The sequence below is a fragment of the Rhamphochromis sp. 'chilingali' genome, assembly GCF_963969265.1.
Source record: "Rhamphochromis sp. 'chilingali' genome assembly, chromosome: 20".
Classification (NCBI taxonomy): domain Eukaryota; kingdom Metazoa; phylum Chordata; class Actinopteri; order Cichliformes; family Cichlidae; genus Rhamphochromis; species Rhamphochromis sp. 'chilingali'.
Genome location: NC_137947.1, coordinates 12,224,209 through 12,248,941, shown reverse-complemented (window position 1 = coordinate 12,248,941; position 24,733 = coordinate 12,224,209). Strand labels below are relative to the sequence as shown.

Genomic DNA, 24,733 nt, shown 5'->3' with positions numbered 1-24,733 from the left:
GACAAAATATATTCTCATGCTATAACCTTGTACCTCTACCATCTCTTGGAAGTTTACATTAGAGTTATAAAGCTCATAATGCTACTCTTACAGATTTTCAAGCACTAAGTCTGCTCAGCATTTCTGTAAAGTCACGGTGATTCTCATTGTTCACCAGCGCTGCCAGAAGCTTACGTTTTTTATTGGATGCCGTAACTCCACAGGGGATTTTTAGTATTCCTCTTCTCATAAATCTTTTTTCTAAGGCCACCGTGTCATCTGCAGTGAATCTAAGGCGTGCCCTCTTCCCCTACAGGCCTTGCGTGGCTTTAGTTCCAGCTAAAAGGTGATATTCCTATAAAATGTGTCTATAACCATTTCCATTTTATCACCTCCTCTTATTTTCAGATATAAATGGTTTTTATTGTTTTGGAAGATTTATATGATAAGAGCATGTTAAATGTCAGATCATCTCTGGAGCCCATCAAAAAGAAATTTTTCCCTTAAACATGACTTTATTTAAACAGCTTTTTAAAGTCAAAGGGGATAAAATTGTACATTAAATCAGCAGAGATCATCTTTTTCCCCTATAGCTTTCAGGTAAATGTTACACTGTTGCCCTACACTTATCAACAGTCATAGCACCGAGGAGCTGACATTTAACCAAAGGGTAAAATTTGTAGTTTTTTGTCACAGCCTTGTAGAAGAGTTTTCTTTTTGCCTTAAGCTATTCTAGAAATGCAAACATGTGGTCCAAATCAAAATTGCTAGCAGATCTGCAACAGCCAGTCTTCTTGTTTTGAGTTCATGTGCTCTCTGCCGCACGCCTCGGGGTAAAGCATTAACCACCACATGGAACAGAGGGGCTGCATCTCTGTCTTAACCACCCACCGTTCTACTCACCCGTCGTAGATCAAAAGCCCCGCGTAAGCATTAGAGTAAGAATGCAGAAAAAATGCAAATCACAGCCACATTTTCATTTTAAAGTCTTTTGGATCTTAAACGAATTCCATTTTTTCTCCAGCAGACAGCAAAGTCTGACTCAGAAATGCTTTTTTTTCTTCAGGTATTTGCACAAGGCCGGTTCCCTACAGACGGAAAACGCCACACATTTAAACCATGACTCACGCCTATGATGAGACTTTTTTCTAGCAGGTTCAGTGTCTGTTACAGTTTACATTACCCAAGACATTATGACTCAGATTAAGAGCAAACATACAGTGTCTTTTTTAGATATGCATAGTTTTAAGATTAATACCAACCCCAGAAGAAGAGTGACCTAATCAGAGAACCATATAAATAATAAATTTGAGCTGTTGTTCATCTGTTTGTGTTGCTCACTGTATGCCTCTCGTGTGCCTTGTTCCAACTGGGAAGACAGATGCTAACCTGCAGGCTATTAGTTGTAAATCATGGTGATCTTAGAATGGGTTTATATAAAATAAATACTTTAAATTTTATAAATTTAAAACACTGGTAGCATTTTGAGGGTGTCATGTTTGTCTGTGTTATTGAAGGCATTAAATTTTGAAAAGACTGCTACAGAAAACTCATTTCAGCTCAGTGCCGCTGCCACACCGACAAAAGAACCGCTGTGTTAGAGGTCATCCTCTGGCAATTGTACGGACCTCTGTGCTCGGTTCAGCAGCACTGCACTGGTAAAACTGGCTCTGCTTCAGCTGCTGCAGCACAAAGACATTAATTACAACACAAGAAGCAGCTATGTTGGCAACAATGTGTAACGCTCCAGCTTTCCCCCGCTGTGACATTCACTTTTAGGTATGCTGCCAAAGATTAAAGGGAAAGTAATTAAACTTCTCCTAGCAGAGACAAAATACTACCAGCCGGAAAACCTGATAGAACATACAGGACGAAATCTTATGTAAGTCTTGTTAGTTGTGTTTTCAATTGGCCTGAAGGAAAATCACAGTAAAACATGCTTAAAGAGTGCCCTCTTGAGTCCAAACTGTGATTTTGTATTTATCTGCACCTTTTGACAGGTTACAGCTTTTAATAGCCAGCGTGTCTCTGCCCTGAACCCAAACTGGGAGCTCCTTTCGCAGAAGAGGAGCCTGATAGCAGAAGACTCTGTCTCCCATTGGAAATTTCAGGACCCACAACTAAACCTGCAAACTTGGAGTGAAGAGTAGGACATGCAATGAGGTCTATGAGATCTTTAAACCAAGGACCATGCATGTGAGGAGAAGGATTTTAAATTTAAGTCTAGATTTAACATGGAGCTCAAGAAGAGACTTAGGAAAATAGATTTCACTTTCTACATTTTGTTAATATTTCGTCCATCCATCCTTTCTTTTGCGCTTGGTTGTGGGGTGGCTGTTGCCTATCCCTGCTGTCATAGAGTGAGAGGCAGGGTACACCCTGGACAAATCACCAGTCTATCATTAAAAAAAGAAATTCAGATAAAGATGTTTCCCATCTGTTTTCCTCATACAAAGATCTTTAAATTCATTCATGTATATTTTTCATTCAGTGTTTTAAGGAAGTGATGCAAAATACCACATCCACAAATGCAAATTTGGTGTTTCTGAATTTTATTTTCTGTTTTTAAGAATGAGTTAGTAAATATATGAGTACTATAAAATACTTATTAGACTTAAAGTTATTGTTCCTTTTTGACATTGCATTTGACATTGCAGGACTGAGTTTATTGCATCTATCTTGGAATGTAATTTTTAAAATACGGCCTTATTTGTTTGTTTGTTTTTATCCCTTTTTGTGAGGATTCCTTGTGTTGTGTTTTTGTTGTTGTTGTTTTGTATGTGCTTCTGTATACCACATGTGTTAAACTGTCTTCTCATTTCAACTGTCTTAGGCTGTAATATATCCCAAGCACGCTGCTATCTAAGGGGGCGCTGTAGCTAACTGAGCCCAGACTGGCCCTTTAAGTCTGACGTTTCAGATTTCCTCCACGTTGGCCGCACATGCGCAGATAGGCCTACCTGCAGAAAATTAGAAGCGAACAAGGAAGTCTGCCCCTGAGTACTGGATGATAGGCTGAATAAAAACAAAAAAACTCTCCGCCGGAAAGTCGACACTTGGTCACCAGTTTATATCGGCGTGACAAGATGTTTAAAAAACTCAAGCAGAAGCTAAACGAGGAGCAGTCTCCGCAGAGGAATGCGCAGTCACCTCAGCAGGCCCAGGTTAGTTGTTGTGGTGCTCGGAGCTAACTAGCTAAGTTAACGTCTGTTGCAAAGACTTCACGGTTTGGAAGTGGTTGTCTAGTTATTTCTCATTAAGATAACTCAAGCTGACAGCTTAATAAGCTAACTTGAATTGTCAGTTCGTCCCTTTACTGTCTTGCAAACATTAGCACCGTGCTAAGTCCTTAAGTTAGCAGCTTAACTTAGCTGTCAGCGGTTGGAACAGCTGGAACTGGTAAATCCCGTTGTCCGAGTAGAAGAAAAGTCTCACTTCATACAGCTAATCATCAATTTGTTTGTAGCCAAAATGCCAGCCCGCATTTTTATACTCGCCAGTGACAACATGGGCGTGTCTGAGTTAATGCTTCTTGCATTAGCTGCCAGTGGATGTCAGCTGGAAGCTATATTTGACCCTTGCAAATCCTACTACTCCCAGGCGCCTCTATTAAAAACAATACAGAAGTAGCACACAGATTTCGAGTTGGAAGTTTGTCATTGGAAAAGCGCTAGAAACCTCATCAGATCCCTTGCTTTCCTCTTCTGTTAAAAAATGCGAAATGTTCTTTGAAATATGAAACTGCAAGTTTCTTTAAGCTCTCCTAAATATATGTGAAGGACTGAAGGTATGTGTCATAGTTTGGAGGTCCATCATAGTTCAGTTCCAAGTTAATGTAGATATTTTCGCTGCATTTCTCTGTTTGCCTTACATGCAAAAGATCCCCAGTTCAGTTCTGGGAGGAGATCCAAACCCAGACTCCGGGGCTCACAAGCTAGGGCTTGTTCCCTATCCAGATAAATGAGAGGGCTGCATCTGGCATACAATATGCAGATCCAGCAACCCTTTGGAAGATGGATAGATAAATTACCTTGTTCGAATTGGCTTGGTTCTTATGCAGATTGGCTGTTTTTGAGGACCAAATTTACATTTGTTATTCAGAGCTTGTGTGTAGTTTATGATTCCCACTGACTTTCTGTAAAACCACAATCTTAGACTGAGTTTGGCTCAAAGGTGAAGGCATACAAAAGGTGAAATCCAGTAACAAGAGAACTTACACCCAGCAAGCATCTGTATTAAAGTTTGATTTACTGCCAGGCAACAAAATCAATATTATTGTTATGACTATGTTTTTTTTCAATTAATTTATTACTATTATTATTACTTCTTTTTCCTTATTACTTATTTATTTTACAGATCAGCAGTGGAGACCGACGTAACAGCCAAACTCCCCCATTTAGTGATGGCACACCTTCTCCCAGCGACAGAGAGGTGAGCATGGTGTCAGCCTGTGATTCATATCTTTATTTATGTATGTATACTTGTGTTCAGACCACAGCCTGCAGAGGTTTCCAAGTCCCTCCCCAGCTTACATTCTAATGATTGTTTCTCTTAGGCTTTAAAAATGTGCTTTGTATGCTTTGTTTATGCATAATGTCTGCTTTATAACATACAAGTGAACACTTAGTGCTGTTGGTTTTCAGAATCTTCTGGTTGTCACTAGCAAACTTCTTTGATCCAATTATTTAAAGTAATCCAACAATCTAGACATATTGAACCCTGGACTCATAAACATATTGCAGTGCATACAATAGCCAACACCAGATGGGAACATATGAGCCAGGCTTACACTGTGGTCATTAATGTTGCAGAGCAGTCAGCACTTGGATTCCATTCGTATGGTATTTTAAGTGTCTGAAGTCACTTATTATTATTGTTATTATCATTATTATTGTTACATTTTTAAAAGACCCTGTTCCACCAAATGAGCAGCTCCTTCTTTAGAGACAATGGAAAGGGCGTTTTAATGGTGTAGAGCAGACAGTGTTTCAGCATGTCTATGAATAATTGATGTATCCTCCTCAGTGTTTTTTTTGTGTCTCCTGTGACTAGTTGCCATATTTTGCCTCAATAGATACTGACAAGTCAATTCAATGCAGGACTATGCTCTATTAGAAAGAGGTAGATAAGCATAGGTTTAATGGCAGTGACTCTACAACTGATGATGCAACATGTTGTTATTACATCTGTTGAGATTAGATATGGATGTTTACAGTCTTCGTTGTTTTTCAGATAAAAATATATCTTAATCACTTTTTCCTTCATTTCAACACTGCAGAACGCTCACTGGAGTAGTGGCACCGTCCCTTTTGGTCAGGTTTCTATGCACTGCTCTCCCCACTTGTGCCTTTGGAAGCACACATGTGTTGCTGTTAAGTGGCTCGGCAGCCTCAGCGTAGAAGCTTCGTGTAGCATCACAGCATCTTTTCTTCACCTCACGAATCATTAACACTTTGACATCTCTGAAAGCATTGTTTCATGACTGAAGGCAGATTTAGCCCTGGTTAAAATTGTGAAGATTACATGAGGAGATGTGAAACTGTTACTCATAACATTACTGTTGATTGAGTGCTTTTCAGTTTTTCAGATTTTTTTTTTTCCCAGCTTATGTAGTATCTCTCCCTCTGTTTCACTGTCTGCTTTCTCTTTTTTATTCATCTCAGTCTTTCTCTCTCTCTCTCCGCCAGCCTCCTCTCATCAGGCTGGTCAGCCACTTCCTTCAGGGCCTTTTCACACTCATGCTGTTGTTTTTCTCATTGCTCTTTGTGTTCCTCTCCTTTCCCCACCTTTCGTCCCGTTACTGCACTGATGGGGGTCAGGTGCTGGCCGGGATGATAGCAGAGCCCGCTTTTCTCTCTGAGTATACTATCTTTGCTCTGGACCATTCAAAACGACCCCAAACAGCCCAGGTAGCCAGTGTGGTGAGTTTGTCCTCACTTCCTGCCTCTTTCATCTTTCTTCTTTTCCTCCTCCTCTTGCCCCGTTCCTTCCTCCCGTCTTCCATGTCTTTGGGGAATCGGTAGAGGACTGTTGCCCAAGTAGGGACAGCTTGTTCCCTGCTCTCCGTCTCCTGTTTGCTTTGGATTTAGTAGCAAGAAGGCATCTCATATGTAGGTTAATTTTGCATCTACTAGGTTGTGGTTTACACTGTAGGATAGAAGCTTCTGTGCGTTCTGCCCCATGTTTGTTTGTTGTCCCTTCTTTCAGTTTGTGATGTGTCAAAGAAATGAACAGTGCCCATTTGTCTTTAGGTGATCTTTGCTGCTTGCCCTAGAGACCCTTGTAGACCCTTAAATCCTGTTATGTTGCCTGATCGCCTTTGTCCCGTCTCCGCTAAAGTCTGTGTATTTGGAGAGTTGAGATTTTTCTTTATGGGACAAGTTTTTAACAAATTAAAATTGAAGATTTTGTCTAACTCTCTAAGTAAACAAACACATCCAAATAGCTGTTTCTTTATTTAAGATATATTTGATGTGACAAATGAAAGTTGGTATTGCTTGTAACTGCTTATTAATTACTGTTATTAAAGTTAAGGTCTATTTTTTTTGACATTGTCAGTAGATACTAAGCACCAATTGTAAGAACGTATGGGTCGTCCATATTCAGATACATACATTTGTACACACAGCTCTTCAAAATAATTTCTAGACTGCATAAGTCTGCTTTGTAACTAGGTTTGTAGCAGGTAAATGGAGCTCAGTATGAGGGTCATGTGTCAGTAAAATTGAGAGACATTGTTTAATTGTCTCTTAACTCTGCTTGCTCATTTTAAATGCCAACATAGCCCAGTACGCGCCCCAGCTGCTGTCATTAACCAGGATTTGTGTGGATATTGTGAGATAATGTAGTGATTATAAAACAAGGACTTTATTACTTCAGCACAGCTGCTTCAGAATGACTGCCAGTCAACTTGTAGTGTTATTGTGCCAGTTATCGGAGAACAAAACGAAAAATATGCAAATGAAAGCAACTGTTTGATGAATTCAACTGCAATAAAATACGAACCTCAAGAGACTGAACTGAGATGGTATCTGTCAGCGGTTTGGCTGTGTTTAAGTGGACCCATGAATATTTAGAATTTATTAACAATGTCTTGACCGTCTCATAATGATTTCTTTGGTTGATCTGTCTGATTCACCTCTTGCTAGATGCTGCTTATGATCTGTAGTTTGGAAAGAGGGGAAGCCTTAAATTCTGTTGCCTCTTCATTATGTGTATGGTTAATGACACTGATTAAGATGCAGTTACTCTTTGACCTTTTCATCGTTCTTTTATGTAACCTTTGCTTTGATATTTGCATGAAGGGATCATTAGATTCCTGGTATAGAGTTGTAGGAGTGTTGATGTGCTAAAGCCACAGATACAAATGTCCATCACAGTCATTTTCACATGTTAGCGATGTGACATAGTCTTGATTTTGGGATCTCATTATATTTAAATTTACTCATGAAATCATTTCATAGATTTATTTATTTTTTTATATTTGTTTTTTGTTTTTGTTTTTTTACTTGTTCTGCTAGCAATGTTTGTCTGTTGACTGGAGGCTTCTGTCATAATTTTTCTTTATATTTTAAATGGTACTTTGTGGAGTTGGTGATAGTAACTCTTCTCAGTCACGTTTTGTGGTCTATGATCTGTTTTAAATTTGGTTTCTGATTTGTCCCTGTGAGAATTTTGTTTGATCTTGTGGTCCTGAAATAGAGGCACTCAAGTGCCCTGGTTTGGTAGGTTTACATTTGGTGTACCGTTCTGCAGTAATTATCCATGAGTCATTGTCCATTTTTTTTTTTTTTTTTATATGACTGAAAATAGGCAGGCATGAAGGGCATAATAGTGAAAGGTAATGCTATAAATACTCTATTTTAACCTCCAGCAAAACCAGTCTTGGCGAGGAGCGGCCATCTGGGGATGATGGGAAATAACAGAGAAATAAGAGCACAGGGACACAGGGCGAAATATAAAGGCGCTAATGGAGTTGTCTTACAAACAAACAAGTTCCTTTTTATTGCTAATCACTCAGACACCTTGCATGTCATTGAAGTCTTGACAGTAAAACTTTAGCGAAGGTCACATTTCTTAAAAGATTGAGGCCTGCTGTGTTTGTTCACATGCTGACATTTTTTTTTCCACTACTTTTGCTGACTCTTTGCTTTATACCCAAATTCTTCTTGTTCTTCACACACATGTACAATAACTAAATAGATCCACTTAAAAAAAACGTCTAGTGGTAGTGGTCACGAAGCTCTTGACAGGCTTGGTTGAAAGCAAGCGTTCACATGACTAGCTGTGAAAATGAAGCGGAAACAAGTAATCCACAGGAAGGAGTAGCTTGGAGCTGGACAAGGGAGGAGAAGAGTTGCTCACTTTGATGCTGCTTCTAACAAATCAACTAAACCAACTAAGCTGCTAAATGTTCCCTCACATCAGTTGTGACGTTGTCCTCCTGTAATGCAGCTGCACACAGCACTGCCAAGCATCTTTAATTCAAACGCAGCTCTCCTACTTGACTTTTAACTATTTGTTCTGACCTCATGGCTGTTTGTAGTTTTGTCTTAACCCCTTTTTGTTTATTCTACAGTAGAGATGCCTTCTTTTGTGTATTTAACCCCTCTGTTTTTTCCAAGTTGCATGAGGGTACCCATTGCCCCTGCATTGCTCCCAGCAATACTAATATTGCTCCCTCCAGAGTAATCAGGGAGAGCCACGCTGGGTGTGGATGACTAACTGGCCCAGGACAAGTTCGCTGATACAGCTGCCCTTTTCCTCATAATCTCATCTTTATTTTTTGGTCTTTAGAGTGCCTCTAAAGGTGCATTGAGGTCTCCCAGAGGCAGCATCAATGGGGATGGAAGTACTTCTCCTCATGTAAGAGTATTACCAAGCCTCCTCTTTAATCTTTTCAATGTGATTATTTCAGTGTTTTTGCACATTCATTAATGAGTTTGAGATCTTTATGTTTTTTGTTTTGGTTTGTAACAGAAAGAGGAGCCACAGTCATTTACCCAGAAACTACAGCTGAAAGTGCCCTCAATGGAGTCATTGATTCGTAGCGGAGCCAGTCGGGCGGAAAATCTGTTTCGCTCTCCATCTAAAGACAACCTGGTCCGAACTTCATCACGCGAATCCCTGACTCCTTTGGGAGAAAACGAGTCCCCCAGTGCCCCGGCATATGATCCACCCTCGGACATTGAGAGCGAGGCCGAGGAGCCACCAGGAAGTGTAGAGTCTCTGTCCAAAGAGCAGTTGTTACACCGAATGCTTAGAGTAGAGAGGAGCCTGGGGAAGTACAGGGGGAAGTATTCGGAGGTGAGAAAACAGACAGGATGCTTGAAGAGTAAAGTGTAAAGTCTGTACATGAATATAACTCCTGCTCATCTTTACATCTTTGTCATGCAGCTGGTTACTGCGTACCGTACCGTACAGCGAGAAAAAGAGAAAACGCAGGTACATTTTACATCCTTTTTTTTTTTTTTTTGTCAGTATTTTTCTCATCGGATGTTTTTTGGAAAAAGAGAATAACATCTGAACTGATCCAACGTACATTTTTGTTCTCCCCAGGCCATCCTCAGTCAGAGTCAAGATAAAGCACTGCGCAGGATAGGGGAACTACGAGAGGTACGGCTATATGCTATGGATGTTTTTGTGTCTTTAGATTAAAATCATTTTTTTATTAATATAAACTGCACAAATGAATGAATAATCTACTGTATAGGAGCTTCAGATGGACCAACAGGCCAAGAAACACCTGCAAGATGAGTTTGATGCTGCACTGGAGGAGAAAGACCAGATGATCACTGTGCTACAAACACAGGTGTGTGGATGGTGGTGGGAAAATAAGCCAAAGCTTTTCTGCTGTTTAGGATTACAACTTTATAAGTATGGCTTATTTTAAACACCGTACAAAACAAAACACCCAAACCCAGTTTAAATGTAACTTTTTAAAAAATTTACTTTAAAACCTGCTTTAATGATAATTTCACATTAATCCTTTCAGTTTAAGCATGATAATCACTGCAGTGATGTTCTGGTATAAATGGTTCTTGAGTTCTGAATAAATGTGACGTTATTTAAAATCAGAGACAAATGAAGTGCAGAGGTTTTGTATTTAAAAGTTTCTCAGACCAAACAGGAATGCTTCACTTGCCTTGAAAATGAGTAGGTTACCTGAAATCAAAAAGCTGAAAGAACCATGTAATGCACAAACAGTCATGCAAAAATCAAGAGTTGTTTGAGACTGCATATCTACATCATGCGGATTTGTCCATACAATTTTAGTCGTCTTGATAACAAACAGCCAAATGGAGAAAACCTCCATGGCAGGAGTAATGAATCTGTATAACTATAACTCTGAGTTCGATTGCGGGGAACAATAACAGATCTATCTCAAGTTGCCAAAGGGACTGTGATTCATTTATTGATCTTTGTTCCTCTAAGGTTGCTCTGTTGAAGAAACGGCTCCAAGTGGGCCCCGATGGCTCGCTGCCCCCTGAAGGAGAGGTTCCTCAGTCTGAAGCTGCTGAAGTCTCTGCTTCTCCCACACAGAGTCCTTTGAAGGAGAACGAAGTAGAGCCTGAAGTCATTGAGGGTAAGTGTATTTATTAAAATATATGGTTATTTAGTTGCCTGTAGTAAGGAGTCACACTGTGTGAGCAAATTTTTTTTTTCTAAGCAGTGAATTTTAATTTCTGGACAGGAGAGGGCAACAGTGATCCAACTAAACTCATGGAGGCTCTGCAGAAGAGAGTGAAGAGGCAAGAAAACTTGCTGCAGAAGTGCAAGGAAGTCATGCGTACACACAAGGAGCGAAGCGCCCAGCTTAGCAGTGAGAATGAAACTCTGCAGGAGCAGCTGCAGGAGCGACTGCATGAGTTGGAGAAGATGAAGGTGGTTACCCTGTGTTTTTCAGAAATGATAGAAGAGTTGGAGTGTAGTTATACTGTAATATTAGGACGCTTTCAGTCAAACAAAACTATACATTTTGGATTAAATATACACAGAATTACAGCAACAATAAGTTAAAGTGCCCAGATATTTCAAACTGATTTCCCAGAGATGAGCACTTGCTATAAACCAAGTAGTAAACTATAATTATAAAGAGGTTTGATTAAAGTGGGGATGGACGGTAAGGACTGAGCAGTGTGTTTAGAGGAATTAATACTGTGCCGCAAACTGTCTGCCAGAGTCTTTATGGTCCGCTGAGTATGTGACTCCATTATCTCGTGACACAGCAGATCGCTGTGGTTCTCAGAGTCCGAACATCCAAATTCTGTGGCTGAGCTCCAGAGTGAGGGTTCATGTCATGTCAGCGTGACATGACTGAGCCATTGTTTTCATTGATTTCAAAACATTTTGCTGCAGTGGTATGATCAGCTCGTGTAGTTTGTCCTTAGTCGCTCTGATGTTTTGCAGCGCATGATAACAAGTGGTTGTTGTAACAAAGCCATTGAAATAATAGACAGCTTGTATGTGCCGTCACTTGATTGACTTGCTTTCATTTATTGCCATAATATTTTTTTTGGGGGGGGGGTTGTTTTTTTTGTATAAATCCGCAGCTTGTTTGGGAATGGAGGCCTGTCCTTTGTCAGGGAAAGCAGAGGTTAACAGGCGTTTAGCCCTCCTAAAACAGCATGAAGGGATCCTGGAACTGCTGGGCTGTCCTTCTCCTTTGCTTCAGACAAATATCCCATAAAGCAGAACATCTGTCTACTTTTCCAGACCCTAACTTCAACTATTTTTGAATTCATGTTTTAACTGTGTGTTGCCGTCCTTGAGTATTGTATGCTATTTGGTCTTTCTTTGTCTCTTTGTTTATTCATATGATACGTTTTGACATTATGAAAACATTCTGTTAATCACAGTGCTGCATACATACTCATGCCGTTGGCACACTTGTGTCAAACAACAGAGAAACATAGCCCAACATTTCCTGTTTAGTAACTGCTTGTTAAAGTGCGGTGCCACAGAGACATGTCTACTACATGCCACGGTTGCAAGAGTGAGCTGTAATTTGGGTTGACTTGTTGGTTTAGTTGGCCATGTATACACACTGGTTGTTTGGCTTGTGGGTGAGGCATCCTGGGTGGTACAGAAAGCATCTGATTGGGAAGTTATCAGAGCAAACACGTATACAGGATGTAGGAAGCGGTGCATTGTGAAGTGGCATTCATGCCATTAGGACACGTGTGACTTTTTTTATTTTTAATTCTGTCGATTGTTTTGTCTTTAAAGGAACTACACACAACAGAGAAGACTAAGCTGATCACTCAGCTGCGTGATGCCAAGAATCTCATTGAACAGCTGGAGCAGGACAAGGTTAGTGAGGAGCTTTGAGATCTGGATTGAAGGTTCTTCCGTTTCAGTTACATGTGTATGTGTGTGGCCGTGTGTGTGTTTTTACTCTGCTGTTGAGTAGCTTCAGACTCATATTGTTTAGCTTAAACTTTGACCCCAGCACTGCAGGATGGATAGCAGTTCTGCGAGGAATGCTGAAAGCGCTTAAAGCCGTAACACAATTAATAGCACAGGGCTGAGTTTTACAGCCCTCGTTCATGGAGAGCAGATCAACATAAGCTTTAGTGTTGATTCCTGTGCTCAGGGTATACAGGTAAAGGGATGATTTTTCTTTCATGGGGTACTGGTTTTTTGTTTTTCAGGGAATGGTCATTGCTGAGACCAAACGGCAGATGCACGAGACACTGGAAATGAAAGAAGAGGAGATTGCACAGCTGCGGTCCAGGCTCCAGCAAGCTATAGCCCAGAAAGAAGAAGTACAGGAACAGAAAGAAAAGGCTGAGAAATCGGGTACGTGCTGTCCATGTCAGGTAATGTACAGAAAAGTTCAGTTTTTTCTAGATATGTTTGTGATTTTTTTTTTTTTCCCCCCCTCCAATAGCTTTTGAGGAACTTGAACGAGCACTGGGTGTAGCTCAGAGGGCAGAGGAGGCTCGAAAACAGCTGCAGGTTCAGCTGGAAGAGCAAGTGAAAGAAATCGAACGGGCCAGTGAGCAAGAGAGGAAGAGTCTGCAGCAGGAACTCACACGAGTCAAACAGGAGGTTGTCACCATCATGAAGGTCAGGAAAGGACTTCTCCTGAATATTTGTTTATTGATCGAATAAGTAATTTGCTGCAGTCATATTTCTAGCTTTATCCAAAGTGTTGGCTTCTTTGAAAATGATATATTGTAGCCACAGAAGTACCAACATTGACTCAGTATTGTAAGCATTTACATTAAAAAGAATTTAGTGTGTATAAAATGTTCCACTGCTGTCATGGAGAGCAGTAATATCACTTTGTTTCACGAGCTATGATCATCTGTATTTATATTTACCATTCTTTTTTTTCTTTTTTCTTTTTTTAACCAATATTAGAAATCATCAGAGGAAACTGTGGCCAACATGGAAAAGCTCCACAGTGAAGCTTTGGCAGTTAAAGAAGAAGAGATGAAAGAGAAAATCAACAAAGCTGTGGTTGGTGCAAAATGTTTTCCCTTATTCAGTTTAGCAAAAAAACCACTGTATCAAATAAGAAAAATATAACTTTAATATTTGTATTTTTTTTAAAATGCTGTTTAGGAGCAGTGCAAAGAGGAGTTTGCACAGCTGGCTAAGGAACGGGAACAGCAGGCCGCTCTGGCTCTGGAGGACGCAGAGTTACAGAAGACTGCTTTAAGGACAGAAGCTGATAATAAGGTTAAGGAGATCCAGCTGGAGCTCGAAGCTGCAAGGACTGTGAGTTTGTTTGTTTATTTGGTTTTTTGGTTTATTTTTAATATTGAGAAAAGCAACAGCTGGCACACTGCAGAGCCTCGGTTTTACCTGTTTATTGCATCTTTGTGGATGTAACTTGTTCTTTCATATTGAATCTGCTAATCACTGACTGATTGCTTTGAGGTTCAGTTTTATTTAATTAATTGGCAAAATAACTTGAGTATGCTTGTGTTTATTTGGTTCTGCAGTAACACGCCACACACACAGAAGTACTATATATATATATATATATATATATATATATATGTGTGTGTGTTCGTTCTTCCTCTACCCCCCCCATTTTTGCACATGTCGAGGAGCATGTCAGGCTACATTTCACTGTGTGTTATAGTTGTATAACTATGCATGTGACAAATAAAGGACCTTGAACTTGAAAGTGAGCAATTTTCAATGTGTAAATATTTTCACAGTCTACATTTAATATGTAATGCTGTCAAGCATTAAATCCTTATGTACTTGAAGCTTTTACAGAGTTGCTAGTAATTGAACTGTGTCACAGCTTTATTGTTAAAAAAATATCTTAATAACCGTCAATGTGTTTTTATAGCTGTGTCAGTTCTGTGAATGATTAACTGTAGCAGCTTAGCGGAAGAATCTAACCACCTCCATGTATGTGATTGCAGCGGATATTGGAACTGGAGAGCTCTGTGAACAAGATCTCACAAGAAGAAGCGGGTCTCTCCCATGAACTTTCCAGTCAGCTGGAGGAACTGAAGAATGAACACAAAGAGCAAATCTCTGCATTAGAGGAAAAGCACCACGAGCAGCTGGAAAAGCACAAGGGCACCCTAACCCAGCAGCATAATGCTGCCCTTGAGGAGCTCAAGGAAACACACAGGGCCGAAATGGAAACCCTTCTGAAAGACAAGGAGCTGCAGTTCCAAGCACATGTCGAAGAGATGAATCAGAAAACTCTAGAGAAGCTGGATGCAAAGCAGGCAGAGTTAGAGGCGCTCTCTGCTGAGCTTTCAGAGATGCTGAAAGGTAAACAGCTTTTGGAGGAGAAGCTGTCGGCTGCTGAAGATGCTCATAGTTTAGCGCTACAGGAACACGAGACGAGGTTTCAAGATCGGGTGTCAAAGCACAGTGAAGAGCTTGAAAATGTCAAACGTGAGCATGATCAGTCGCTTGGCGGAATAGAGAAAACTCTGAAGGAGGAACTTAATGCATTGAAAATTGTTCTGAATGAAAAAGAGAAGGAAATCGAACAATACATGCTTAAAGAAAAAACGCTACAGGAGGAATCACATTCCACTGCACAAGACCTAGAAAGCAAGATGAAAGAATTGGAAGCGCTGCAGCAAACTTTATCAGAATCCCAGCTTGAAATTGAGAGTTTAAAGGAATCTAATGCACAGTTAAATAAGATAACAGAAGATCTTGATAAGTGCAAGAAAGAACTGACAGATGTGGAGCATCAGTTGGAAGCTGCAAAGAATGAATGCCAACAAAAAGAGAAATCCCTTCAAGAAACTGAGCATCAGTTAGAAGAGAGCAGGAAAGCGCTCTTGGAGAAAGAGAAGTCATTTACATCAGAACTGAACACTAAACTGGAAGAACAAACACGCCTCAAGAAACAGCTGGATGACGAAAAAGCTGCCAATGAAGCAAAGCTGAAAAACACTATAACTGATATGGAAGGTAAACTGAAATCACAGGAAACCAAAATGGAAAAATTCAAACAGAAGGCAAAAGAAATGCAAGAGAAATATAAGAAAAAGCTTCAGCAGAATGAAGAAAACATGAAGAAGGAGCTTGCAAAGAAGGACGAGGAGCTTCAGCAGAAAGAACAACAAGTTCAGGAGAAAATCGTAGAGATGGCCCAGAAAAGTTCCCAAGGCCTCAGCAATGCAGTGTCAGAGCTGCAGGATAACCATAAGGAGGAAGTGGAGAAACTACATGCCACTCATAAGCATGATATTGAAGACCTGGAGCGCCGTTGGCAGGAGCGGTTAGGACAGCAGGAGGAAGAATTAATGGAGAAACATTCAGTCATACTGCAGGAGAAAATCCAGGAGCTGGAAGAAGTGTCTCAGCAGCTTAGCAGAAGCAGAGCGGAGACTGAGCAAGTAATGGGTGAAATAAGGGGTTTAAAGGAGGACCTGGCGATCCGAGAAACCACTGTGCAGAAGCTGCAAGAAGAGCTTAATGAAGCAGCACTTAAACTTGAAAGTTTGGCAAAGAGTGAAGCGTTGCTAAAAGAACAAATAGAGTCAGTGGAAAGGAACCTTAACCAGGCGCTCGGTGAGAGAAACGCCCTCCAAGACAAGCTGAACGAGACAGAGGAAGAGAGCAGAGAGAAGCTGAAAGCTTGGTCAGATAAGTTGAATGAAGCGGAAAAACAGCTTGAAGCGCTGGAAGGTGCCAGATTTAAGGAAAGTGCAGACTTGCAGAGTAAATTTGAGGAAACTTCCATCCAACTGAATGCCAAGGAAGCAGAGTTACAGCAGCAAATGATTAAGATGAGCAACCAATTGAACCATTACTGTAAGGAGGTTCAGTTGAAAGTTGAGTGTGGATCTAATGAACTTCAGCAAAACGTGGAGAGTAGGTTGAAAGAGCTGGAAGATAAACTACTCTCTGGTCAGAAAAAGGTGGGACATCTTAAAAACATTATCCTTACTAAAGCAGATCAAATTTGCACTTTAGAGGAGAGTGTTCGCCAGCACACCGAGGAGAATAAAAATCTATGCATTTCATTAGAACAGATGACTGCTCAGGTAAATGCTCATATGGAGCACATCAAAGCCTTAACACATGAGGGAGAGACTCATTCTCAGTCCATTAGTGAACATGTAGAGAAGATTGAGGAGCTCAGCGAAGCAAACAGAGTCATATCAGAAACTTTGAAAGCAAATGAGCTGCATATCAGTGGCTTGGAAAGCGTCGTCGGTGACTTAAAAAATCAGCTAGCAAGTAACATAAAAGAGAAGGAGGAAGCCATAAATCAGCTGACGCAGCAGTATGAAGAGGAGAGGCAAAAGGCCGCTGCTCAAATGGAGAGACTGGAGCAGGAGAGGCAGTCTGCTTTAGAGCAGGCGGATACACTCAGGACCAGTCTGTCTGAGTTAGAGATGAAATTCACACAGAGCGACAACACTACTGGATCTCTGCAGGCCCGGCTTGAAGAGCTGGAGCGAGAGATCGCCGAAAAGAATGAAGCTTTGCAGCGGCTGACAGCAACAATTGACAATCAGTCCGTCAGCAAGTCTGAGATGGACCAACTGTTGAGTGAGAAGGAGCAAAAAGTCAGTGGGCTTACCGTAGAGCTTGAGAGCTCCATCAGTCGACTTAGTGAGCTTCAAGAGCAGTTAGACCTAAAGACGAAAGAGTGCGAACAGCTCACTTCTGACCTCAAACAGCAACACAGCATCATTGAGAATGAGAAGCGCGAGTTGGTTGAACAGCTGCAGATGCAGTGCACCCAGAAAGGTAATGTAGAGCAAGAGATGGCCAAAAAACTTCAGGCCCTCGAGGAAAGCAACCAGCAGTATAAACAAAAGCTTGAAAGTCAAAGGGAGGAATTTGAAAGGTTGAAAAACGAGATTATCAAGAGCAAGGACGGGAGTCAGACGGAAACTGAGGAGAGCTTGTCTGAGAGCACTCGGAAAATGTCTGAGCTGAAAAAGAAAGCTGAGCAGAGAATCAGCCAGGTTACAAAACAGTTAACGTCACAGCTTGAGGAAAAAGAGCAGACGATTACAACTCTTCAGACTAGCCTGGATGAACTTAAGAACAATGAAATTTCTGTGCAAAAACACACAGAAACATTAGAAGAGAAAACAAAATCGCTGGAGGATGCTCTCGTCAAGCTTAAAGAAGAGCAGGCCAAACACCTTGAACAAGTTCTGCAGAACGAGAGGCTTGAGAAAGAAAAGTCTTTAGAGGAGTTGAAAGTCATGTATGAAGACAAGCTGACCTCACTTCAGAGTGACGCAGTGCAACAGGGGCAGCTCAAAGACATTGAATCAACATTACACGAAATCAAGGCAAAGCTAAAAGAAGCAGAGGAGCAGAACGGAAACCTTCTCGCAGAAATAAATCGCCTGAGAGCAGAAATTAGCGAGAAGGATGCCCAATTGGAGCAATATCAGGGGACTGCTAGGGAGGTCCAGAATCCATCAGAAACTGAGGTAAAGGTGGAATGCAGCAGCATGCAGCAAACCAAGAGTGTGATGGAAAACGAGCTGGAAAACCATGCTCCTGCTCAAGAGGTGCACGATGAGGACTCATTACGGTCTCTGAAGAACAAACTGAGCCAGGTGAAGAACGAGAAGGAGAAAATCCACAAGGACTTCGTCAGGCTGCAGAAAGATATGCGGTCACTGAGGAAGGAGCATGAACACGACCTAGAATACATGAAGAAGGAGCTGTTGGAGGAGAATGAGAAAAAGCTAAAGTAAGGCTTAAAAATGATCGTGAAAAATCCCTTGTCTGTATAATATTAGATTTTTTTGTTAATAGTTGCTAATTACATTTCCTTTGCTCTCTGTTCTAATAGGCTGGAATTAGAAGATTTGGAAATGAAGCACAACTCTGCGATGAAGCAGATAATGAGGGAGTTCAACGCACAGATGTCTTTGAAAGAGAAGGAGCTCAACACAGCAGTGAAGGAGGCCATCGGTGAGGCAAAAGAGAATAATGCTTAACCAAATTAAACCAACAAGATTTACAAGCAAAGGAAATGAGCAGTCAAAATTGTTCACTTTTGCTGTGGTCAGAATCTTTCAGTACTGCACTTTGATTATGTTTTAAACAAACGACTGGCTTAAACTAGAAGATCAAAGTAAATATGACTCACGTTCTTGGGATGGGTTGTGACACTGTACTTTTTACTCTGGACTCAAATGGGAGCATTAAGGGATTACTGCTTGTGGAAGAAATGTTTCCTTCATGTTAAAATCCAGTCCAAAATTAGAGGCAAGTGAACATATAAGTTGTGTTTTTATGCACTTGGCTTCTTCTTCTTTTTTTTTCTTGATTCAGTAAAAGCTCAGAGTGTTGAAGAAGAGCTCATCAGTAGCCATCGTGAAGAAGCGAGCCAGCTGAGGAAGGTGATTTCCCAGAAAGAGGATGACTTGCACAAAACTGTTCAGAAATATGAACAGGTTATACAGGTACTATTAAAAACTCATCCTATTTGTTTTAATGGGGTTATACTATAGGGTGCACTCCTTTGTAGACACCATCCATCGACTGTTACGGTTTGGATTTATATGTGATATCTCTCTGGCTGCCTTTAAAGAATAATTAAATTCCAAAGAGGATCTGAGGTCTGAAACAGCGCAGTGCCCTCACTGAGTGATTTGCAGCATACTTGAGTTGTGATGCTGAGATGATACATGGGAAATGACTCAGTCGTTGTTCCTTTTTATTTGTTTGTTTTTTTTCAGAGTCGAGAAGAGGAGATGGGAGACAGAGTGTGGCAAGTTCAGAAACAACTGGAGGAGTTGCAAGCAAGAACGCAGGACACTTTGGAGGTACAAATAATGCTGACCCACTGTTCTTCACTGGCCAAACATCTGTTATAGCTGTCACAACTGGCTGTGCTTTGGATGATTTTGCTTGTACTCAGATGTAGAAATTCATGCCTGTAGCTGTTGTAGTCCATTTTGAAATGGAGGGAGGGGTTTGGAGTAAATTTATGTAGTGATTCTGTTGGAGTCATATGTCACTTCACTCTAGCTGTATGAAATCACAGCATTTCGGCTCCCTTCTGGGAAAAGGCTGGAGTTTAAGGGAAGCAGTTAGGCTCATCTGAATGAGCCTAATCCAGATGCATTTTTGTGTCTGTATAAACATTTTCAAATGGCCTATTACAAAGTTCACATCCAGGTTGACAGACTAGGCAGTTATCGTTCAGCTTTTTCTTTGGGTTGCTTCATAATTGAAGATATCCGTCTAGGAGCTCGGGGACAGTTTTCCTACATAGTTTTCTCTGATCAGTCTCTCGCTCCAGTCGTGTGGCCTCTCTCCAAAGCACGCCGGATGCTGCGAAGCTCGTTTGAATCACTCAGGAATGTTCTCCGGAGAAAATGGAGATTGTCAGGCAGTGGCCAGCGTCAGTCCCTGTTCTCAATTAATATCATGCGAGGTGATTGTAGACATTAGATTTATTCTGCAGCGATACTGTCATGCAACATGTGCATAGTGAAATGGAGCCAGATAAGACGAAAGCACTCCGGGGAGACATTTTAGCCAGGTGTTGAGGTGCCATGAGACCCCTGCAGTGATTCTTCTACCTTTTGCGCACATGTCTGCATGCACACGAAGACAAAGAATTATGCTGCTCTCTCTGCTGCATTTTTCCCAGGTGAGGTAATAACTTTATGGGTGGATTGTATGGCGTTCAGCTCAGGGAGGCCTTTTCTTGGGCCTCACAGTGGGTCAGTGTGTCCCTCCACAGAGAGAGGAGACTAAATACAAGCACACTTTAGTCTGTGTAGACTACAGTGTGTTTAAACAATGCTGTTAGTCCATCTTTTAAAACCTTCTGACTTGTGTCTGTGGCTCTTAACTCCAAGCACATTTATTTCTAGTGGAGACATCAGTCTGTGAAACTGGTCATCCATGAGTGTATTATATATACATGTAATTTCTCAGCGCTTTAGCTTTAGAAAATGTTATTCAAACAATTCTAAATTGTTCGGGAACTATTTTCAGCAGTGGATAAATACACATTTGAGTTTTGTTGATGTCGGTAAATGCAATTCTGTGCTTTTAGAAGACGGTGGAGCTTCTCGGCACAGAGGTCTGAGATAATATGGATACTGGGGCGGCACTAAATGTGTCATTACTGTAGTTTTTACATCCTTTTTTTTTTTTTTAAATCAGGTTGAAATGTTGATTTAATTAAGGTTTGGTTCTAACACACAGTGTCTTCTTTCTCTCTTGTTTTTTTGTTGTTTTGTTTTTTCATTTTAGGAACAGATGACCCCAGAAGAACTAAAGGTATACTTGTTCATTATATGCTGGTTTCACTGTTCCTAGCGTACAATTAAATTTACTAACATGAATACTAACAAAAATATAACGTTCACATTTCATATTTTCTGATTCCTGTCCCTCTCGATCTCAGGCTCAGCTCGCTGAAAAAACAACGTTGCTGAGCGAGGCTCGACTGAGAGAGCAGCAGTTTGTTGAAAGAGTGAGTATCGGACCCCCTTGGTGGCTCTTTCTGAGGACACCAAATCCATCGCAGTGTATTCCCAGGATTCTGTGGCCTCCAGCAAGAGCAGCTACTGCTCTCCTGCTGCATCAACTTAATTACACAGCACATCTGTTTACATTTGGTTTAACCCCATAAACAATCACAACAACGCCTCCAACAGCTTTTCTCACACACACCATCGTTCTCACAAGCATCCTGCCCTCCTCTGAGGATGGCCACCAAAATGCTTATGTCCTATTTAGCAATTACTCTAATGCATAGAATTAACCCACTGGGTTAAAGAGTTTTTAAATAATGTGTGCATGCTTGTTTGTTTCTCCACGCTAGATTCACTCGCTCGAGGACAAGATTAAATGTTTCCACCGAAACACTGTTGTAACTCATCTCGGGAGCACATTTAAAGGTAACACCATGAATCACTTAGTTCTGCTTCTTGATCCAATTTCCTTATGGATTTTCACAGCAGAGATGACATGCGTAACGCTTGAGCGCAGCCCAGTCTCATGGGAAAGCGTAACGTAAGTTGTGTGGTCTCTGTAGGGGCGGAAAAAGGGCCACCTAACCTTTTTTAGTGTAATAAAGGATTTTAAAGACAGACCATGTGATTATATTTTGTGTCAACACGTGAAAGTTACAGTAAAAGTGTAGCTGCTCTTTAAGATCTCAGTTGGTGTTTTGACACTGCCTAATCTGACAGTTAACACACTGCTTCAGAGATCAGGCAGGAGGTGCAGGTCCTCAGCAGTGTGTGCCGGACTGCTTTAGCTATGCTTTTGATTATGGTTTAGCTAGCAAAGCAGGATTTTTAGGCTTGCTGGTAAAGATAAGAGCTGGGGTTATAATTAAAGCTAGACTACGGGTTGAGGGTGTATATGTATACGTGTGGTTTAGGCTGAGGGAAACCTCTGGAGATTGACCGTAAGTCAGTGCAGTCTCCAAGTCTACCACGACCCAACTGCGTTTCATCTGTGTGAGAGTATTTGGAGAGATTGAGTGAGTCCTCTCGGACCTTCTCTGGTGCTGTAATAAAGAAAATCTGCTGTATAAGCGGGGGGGCGGTGAAGAAGCCATGCTTAGATTTAATGGATTTTGCAGATTGTGGCCTAAACGTTTCCTACGCAGGACACTGCAGCACGCAGATTTCTCGAACCTTTCTTATCCAGTACATGTATATTGCTCATATTCATATTTAAAGCCGCTGATGACTCAGTTGAGCTTACGTAAACCACCTTGAGTTGTATTTTTAGGTAGGAAATTGATCAGAAAGCTGTTGAAATCTGCTTTCCTGTGTGGTTGATGTGAAAGTTGTCCTAGGTGGGGCAACACAGGGTCAGGGGGACAAAGGGCATGGGATTTATTGGTGACCCATTACTCCACACCAGAGATCAAAGACTGCTCTATCACCTTTTCCTGTACTCTAATCGCACAGTCCTTCTGGGCACATTCAGGCACATTTGAGGATGTTTGAGTGATTATTTCCAATAGGCACAAAGCGACTGGATGTTGTTCCATAATAAAGCTCTTTTCTTCAGTCATGAAAGTGTTAGCAGCCCTGTCCAAGTTGTAACTCAGTCGTTTCCATTCATAGCTTTTAGTGGGATAATTGTGTTATAGCTTTGGGTGCAGACCTAAAAACTTGTGTGATATTAAAGTGCTCATGCTGAGTCTCACCATTCTTTCCTGTACTCAGCTTTAGTGCATAATTTAAACTGTGCAAAAGGTGGTTTTGAATTTGCTTGCCAACATAAACCTGATGCTGTTAGTTGGGGGGGGGTTTGTGTACGTTTTCCAGGATTGTTGTACTTTAAAACGACATAAAAACGACCTACATACACTAACATGCAGCTCTCACAGCTGTGTTTTAGTTTTTTTTGTGGTAACTGTATTGAGGTTGGATTTTTCTCCTTAACCAAGGAAATATAAGCAAAGTGGCAACCTAGAGTAGCTGATGTGTAGTCATATTTAATACATTTGAGGTCATTACAGATGTTGAAATAATGGGATTTGAAAGACATTAAAGAAAGAGAAGTTTGACAGTTGTGGTCATCGTGAAATATTTGATTTGTTGTTTTTGCTTGTTGTTACAGATCCTGGACTCAACATTTCCGACGCCTTCTCAGAACCCACAGAGATGGAGTACCTGAGGAAGGTGCTGTTTGAATACATGATGGGACGGGAAACAAAAGTATGTTCTGGTTTTTATTTTTTTATAAAAAGATTCTACAGGAAGAAAAAAAACCAATAGTTTTTATAATTAATCTTTTTCTCATTTTTATGTCTCCATCTTAGTTGGCTGAGAAAACATTAGCTGCTGCTTTGATGGTCTATTAGATGAGATGATTCAAAACCACCATATAAAAAAAAAGTTGCTGATAATTTTTATTTTTAAAGCTGGTGACCTCCATCTGCTACTCATTTAGGAAGCTATATAAAACTCATGTTGTGTCCAGTCTTGTTGGATGTAATTAACAGCGATCTCCCTAATTATCAGTGCTGTTGACATGGTCCTAAAGTCAGCGGGAGTTTCCCAGCTCCTCAACAAACACTCTTTATAACAACATGGCAGACCTCCCCCGTGCGGAGGATGTCCGGCAGGCTGCCCGCGAGCTCATACATCTTGCATGATGCAGATTTGCCATTTAAAGGCATGCTGGCCTTGTTTAGTGTTAGCTGAGTAGTTGGGTTCCTTACACAGCCCAGGAGCCCTGTTTCTGATTATCCTCTGTGTTTATAGGGAAATGCATGCTCCCTGGCAGATAGGCCTGGAGTTGATTATGCAGATAATTTTCATTCTTGTTGAGCCTTTTCTTGCGCTTCAGTTGTCTCAGAACAAGCTTGATTTTGATTGGATGATGGTGTCAAAGGCAGAGGTTAGCTGGGGGAAAAACAGAGATTATACTAACACCACAGATGACTCCTGCCTTGAAAGTAAACTGACTTAAAAAGATGACGATCAGGGTGTCAGTCAGAAAAATTCCCCTTTTTTCCACAGACAATGGCCAAAGTGATTACCTCCATGCTCAAGTTTCCTCCTGACCAAGCTCAAAAGGTTTTGGACAAAGAAGACTCGAAACCAATTGTAAGAATCTTTTTACAACTTTAAATGAGGTCAAATGTGTATCAGGATTTGAACTAATTTCATATCCGTCTCTTCCACAGCCTTGGTTACGATGAGTGTTTGAATGATTCGGGTACTTCTGGATCTGCTGCTACTGCTGCTGAAGGGGGAAGACTGCCATTATCTGTTTGCATTTCTTGTCATTTTATTCATGTGTGTGTTTGAGAAAGAGAAAGCGTGTGTGTGCGTTATGTGTGAATGTTCAACAGGTATGAGGGAATAAGAGAATTTGACAGAAACACTTTTTTTTTCCATAAACCGTGTTTTTCTTTGAAGTTTAATTTACAAGTTTTAGATGAGAGTAAATGGGTTTCCTTTTATTTTAGAATGTGTTTATAAAGATTGGCTTGTGCAATAAATTATATTATCATCACATGGATGCCGACGGTCAGTTGATTTGTAGATCTCTGTGTTGTGCTGTTGTCTGAATCACTTCCTCTGTAAAACTGTAAACGACCCTTTAACTGTGCACTCGCACCACATTAAGATACAGGCCCCTGGACCTCTTTAACACAGCTTTTCTATGCTTTATATTTTGACACTGACAGAAACAAAACTGTAAATTGTATTATGATAATAAAAACTGTACTATAAGGCGCTATATGACTTGCTATACAGTTTTCTTTTTCAGAGTAACATTAAATCCTATTTACAGAACAACTTTTGTCACTCCTTTATCCTCATCACAATACAGATTT

General features: G+C 40.8%; 1 protein-coding gene across 2 annotated transcripts; it reads left to right on the top strand.

Moving 5' to 3' along the window:
* Nucleotides 1-2,922: 2,922 nt before the first annotated feature.
* On the top strand, nucleotides 2,923-24,695 carry golga4 (golgin A4). Of its 2 annotated transcripts, XM_080869502.1 has the most exons (25): nucleotides 2,923-3,143; nucleotides 4,336-4,410; nucleotides 5,799-5,900; nucleotides 8,776-8,844; nucleotides 8,959-9,285; nucleotides 9,376-9,423; nucleotides 9,538-9,594; nucleotides 9,692-9,790; nucleotides 10,414-10,564; nucleotides 10,673-10,863; nucleotides 12,208-12,291; nucleotides 12,633-12,780; nucleotides 12,872-13,050; nucleotides 13,348-13,446; nucleotides 13,552-13,707; nucleotides 14,370-18,145; nucleotides 18,248-18,369; nucleotides 18,733-18,863; nucleotides 19,140-19,226; nucleotides 20,671-20,697; nucleotides 20,825-20,893; nucleotides 21,245-21,320; nucleotides 23,005-23,102; nucleotides 23,910-23,996; nucleotides 24,077-24,695. In XM_080869502.1, exons 1-25 carry the CDS (start codon nucleotides 3,066-3,068, stop codon nucleotides 24,089-24,091), a joined length of 6,351 nt encoding a protein of 2,116 aa, XP_080725628.1. In that variant the 5' UTR covers nucleotides 2,923-3,065; the 3' UTR covers nucleotides 24,092-24,695. The 2 variants fall into 2 exon arrangements, with proteins under 2 accessions (XP_080725628.1, XP_080725629.1); XM_080869503.1 differs by lacking the exon at nucleotides 5,799-5,900.
* The last annotated feature ends 38 nt before the right edge of the window (nucleotides 24,696-24,733 follow it).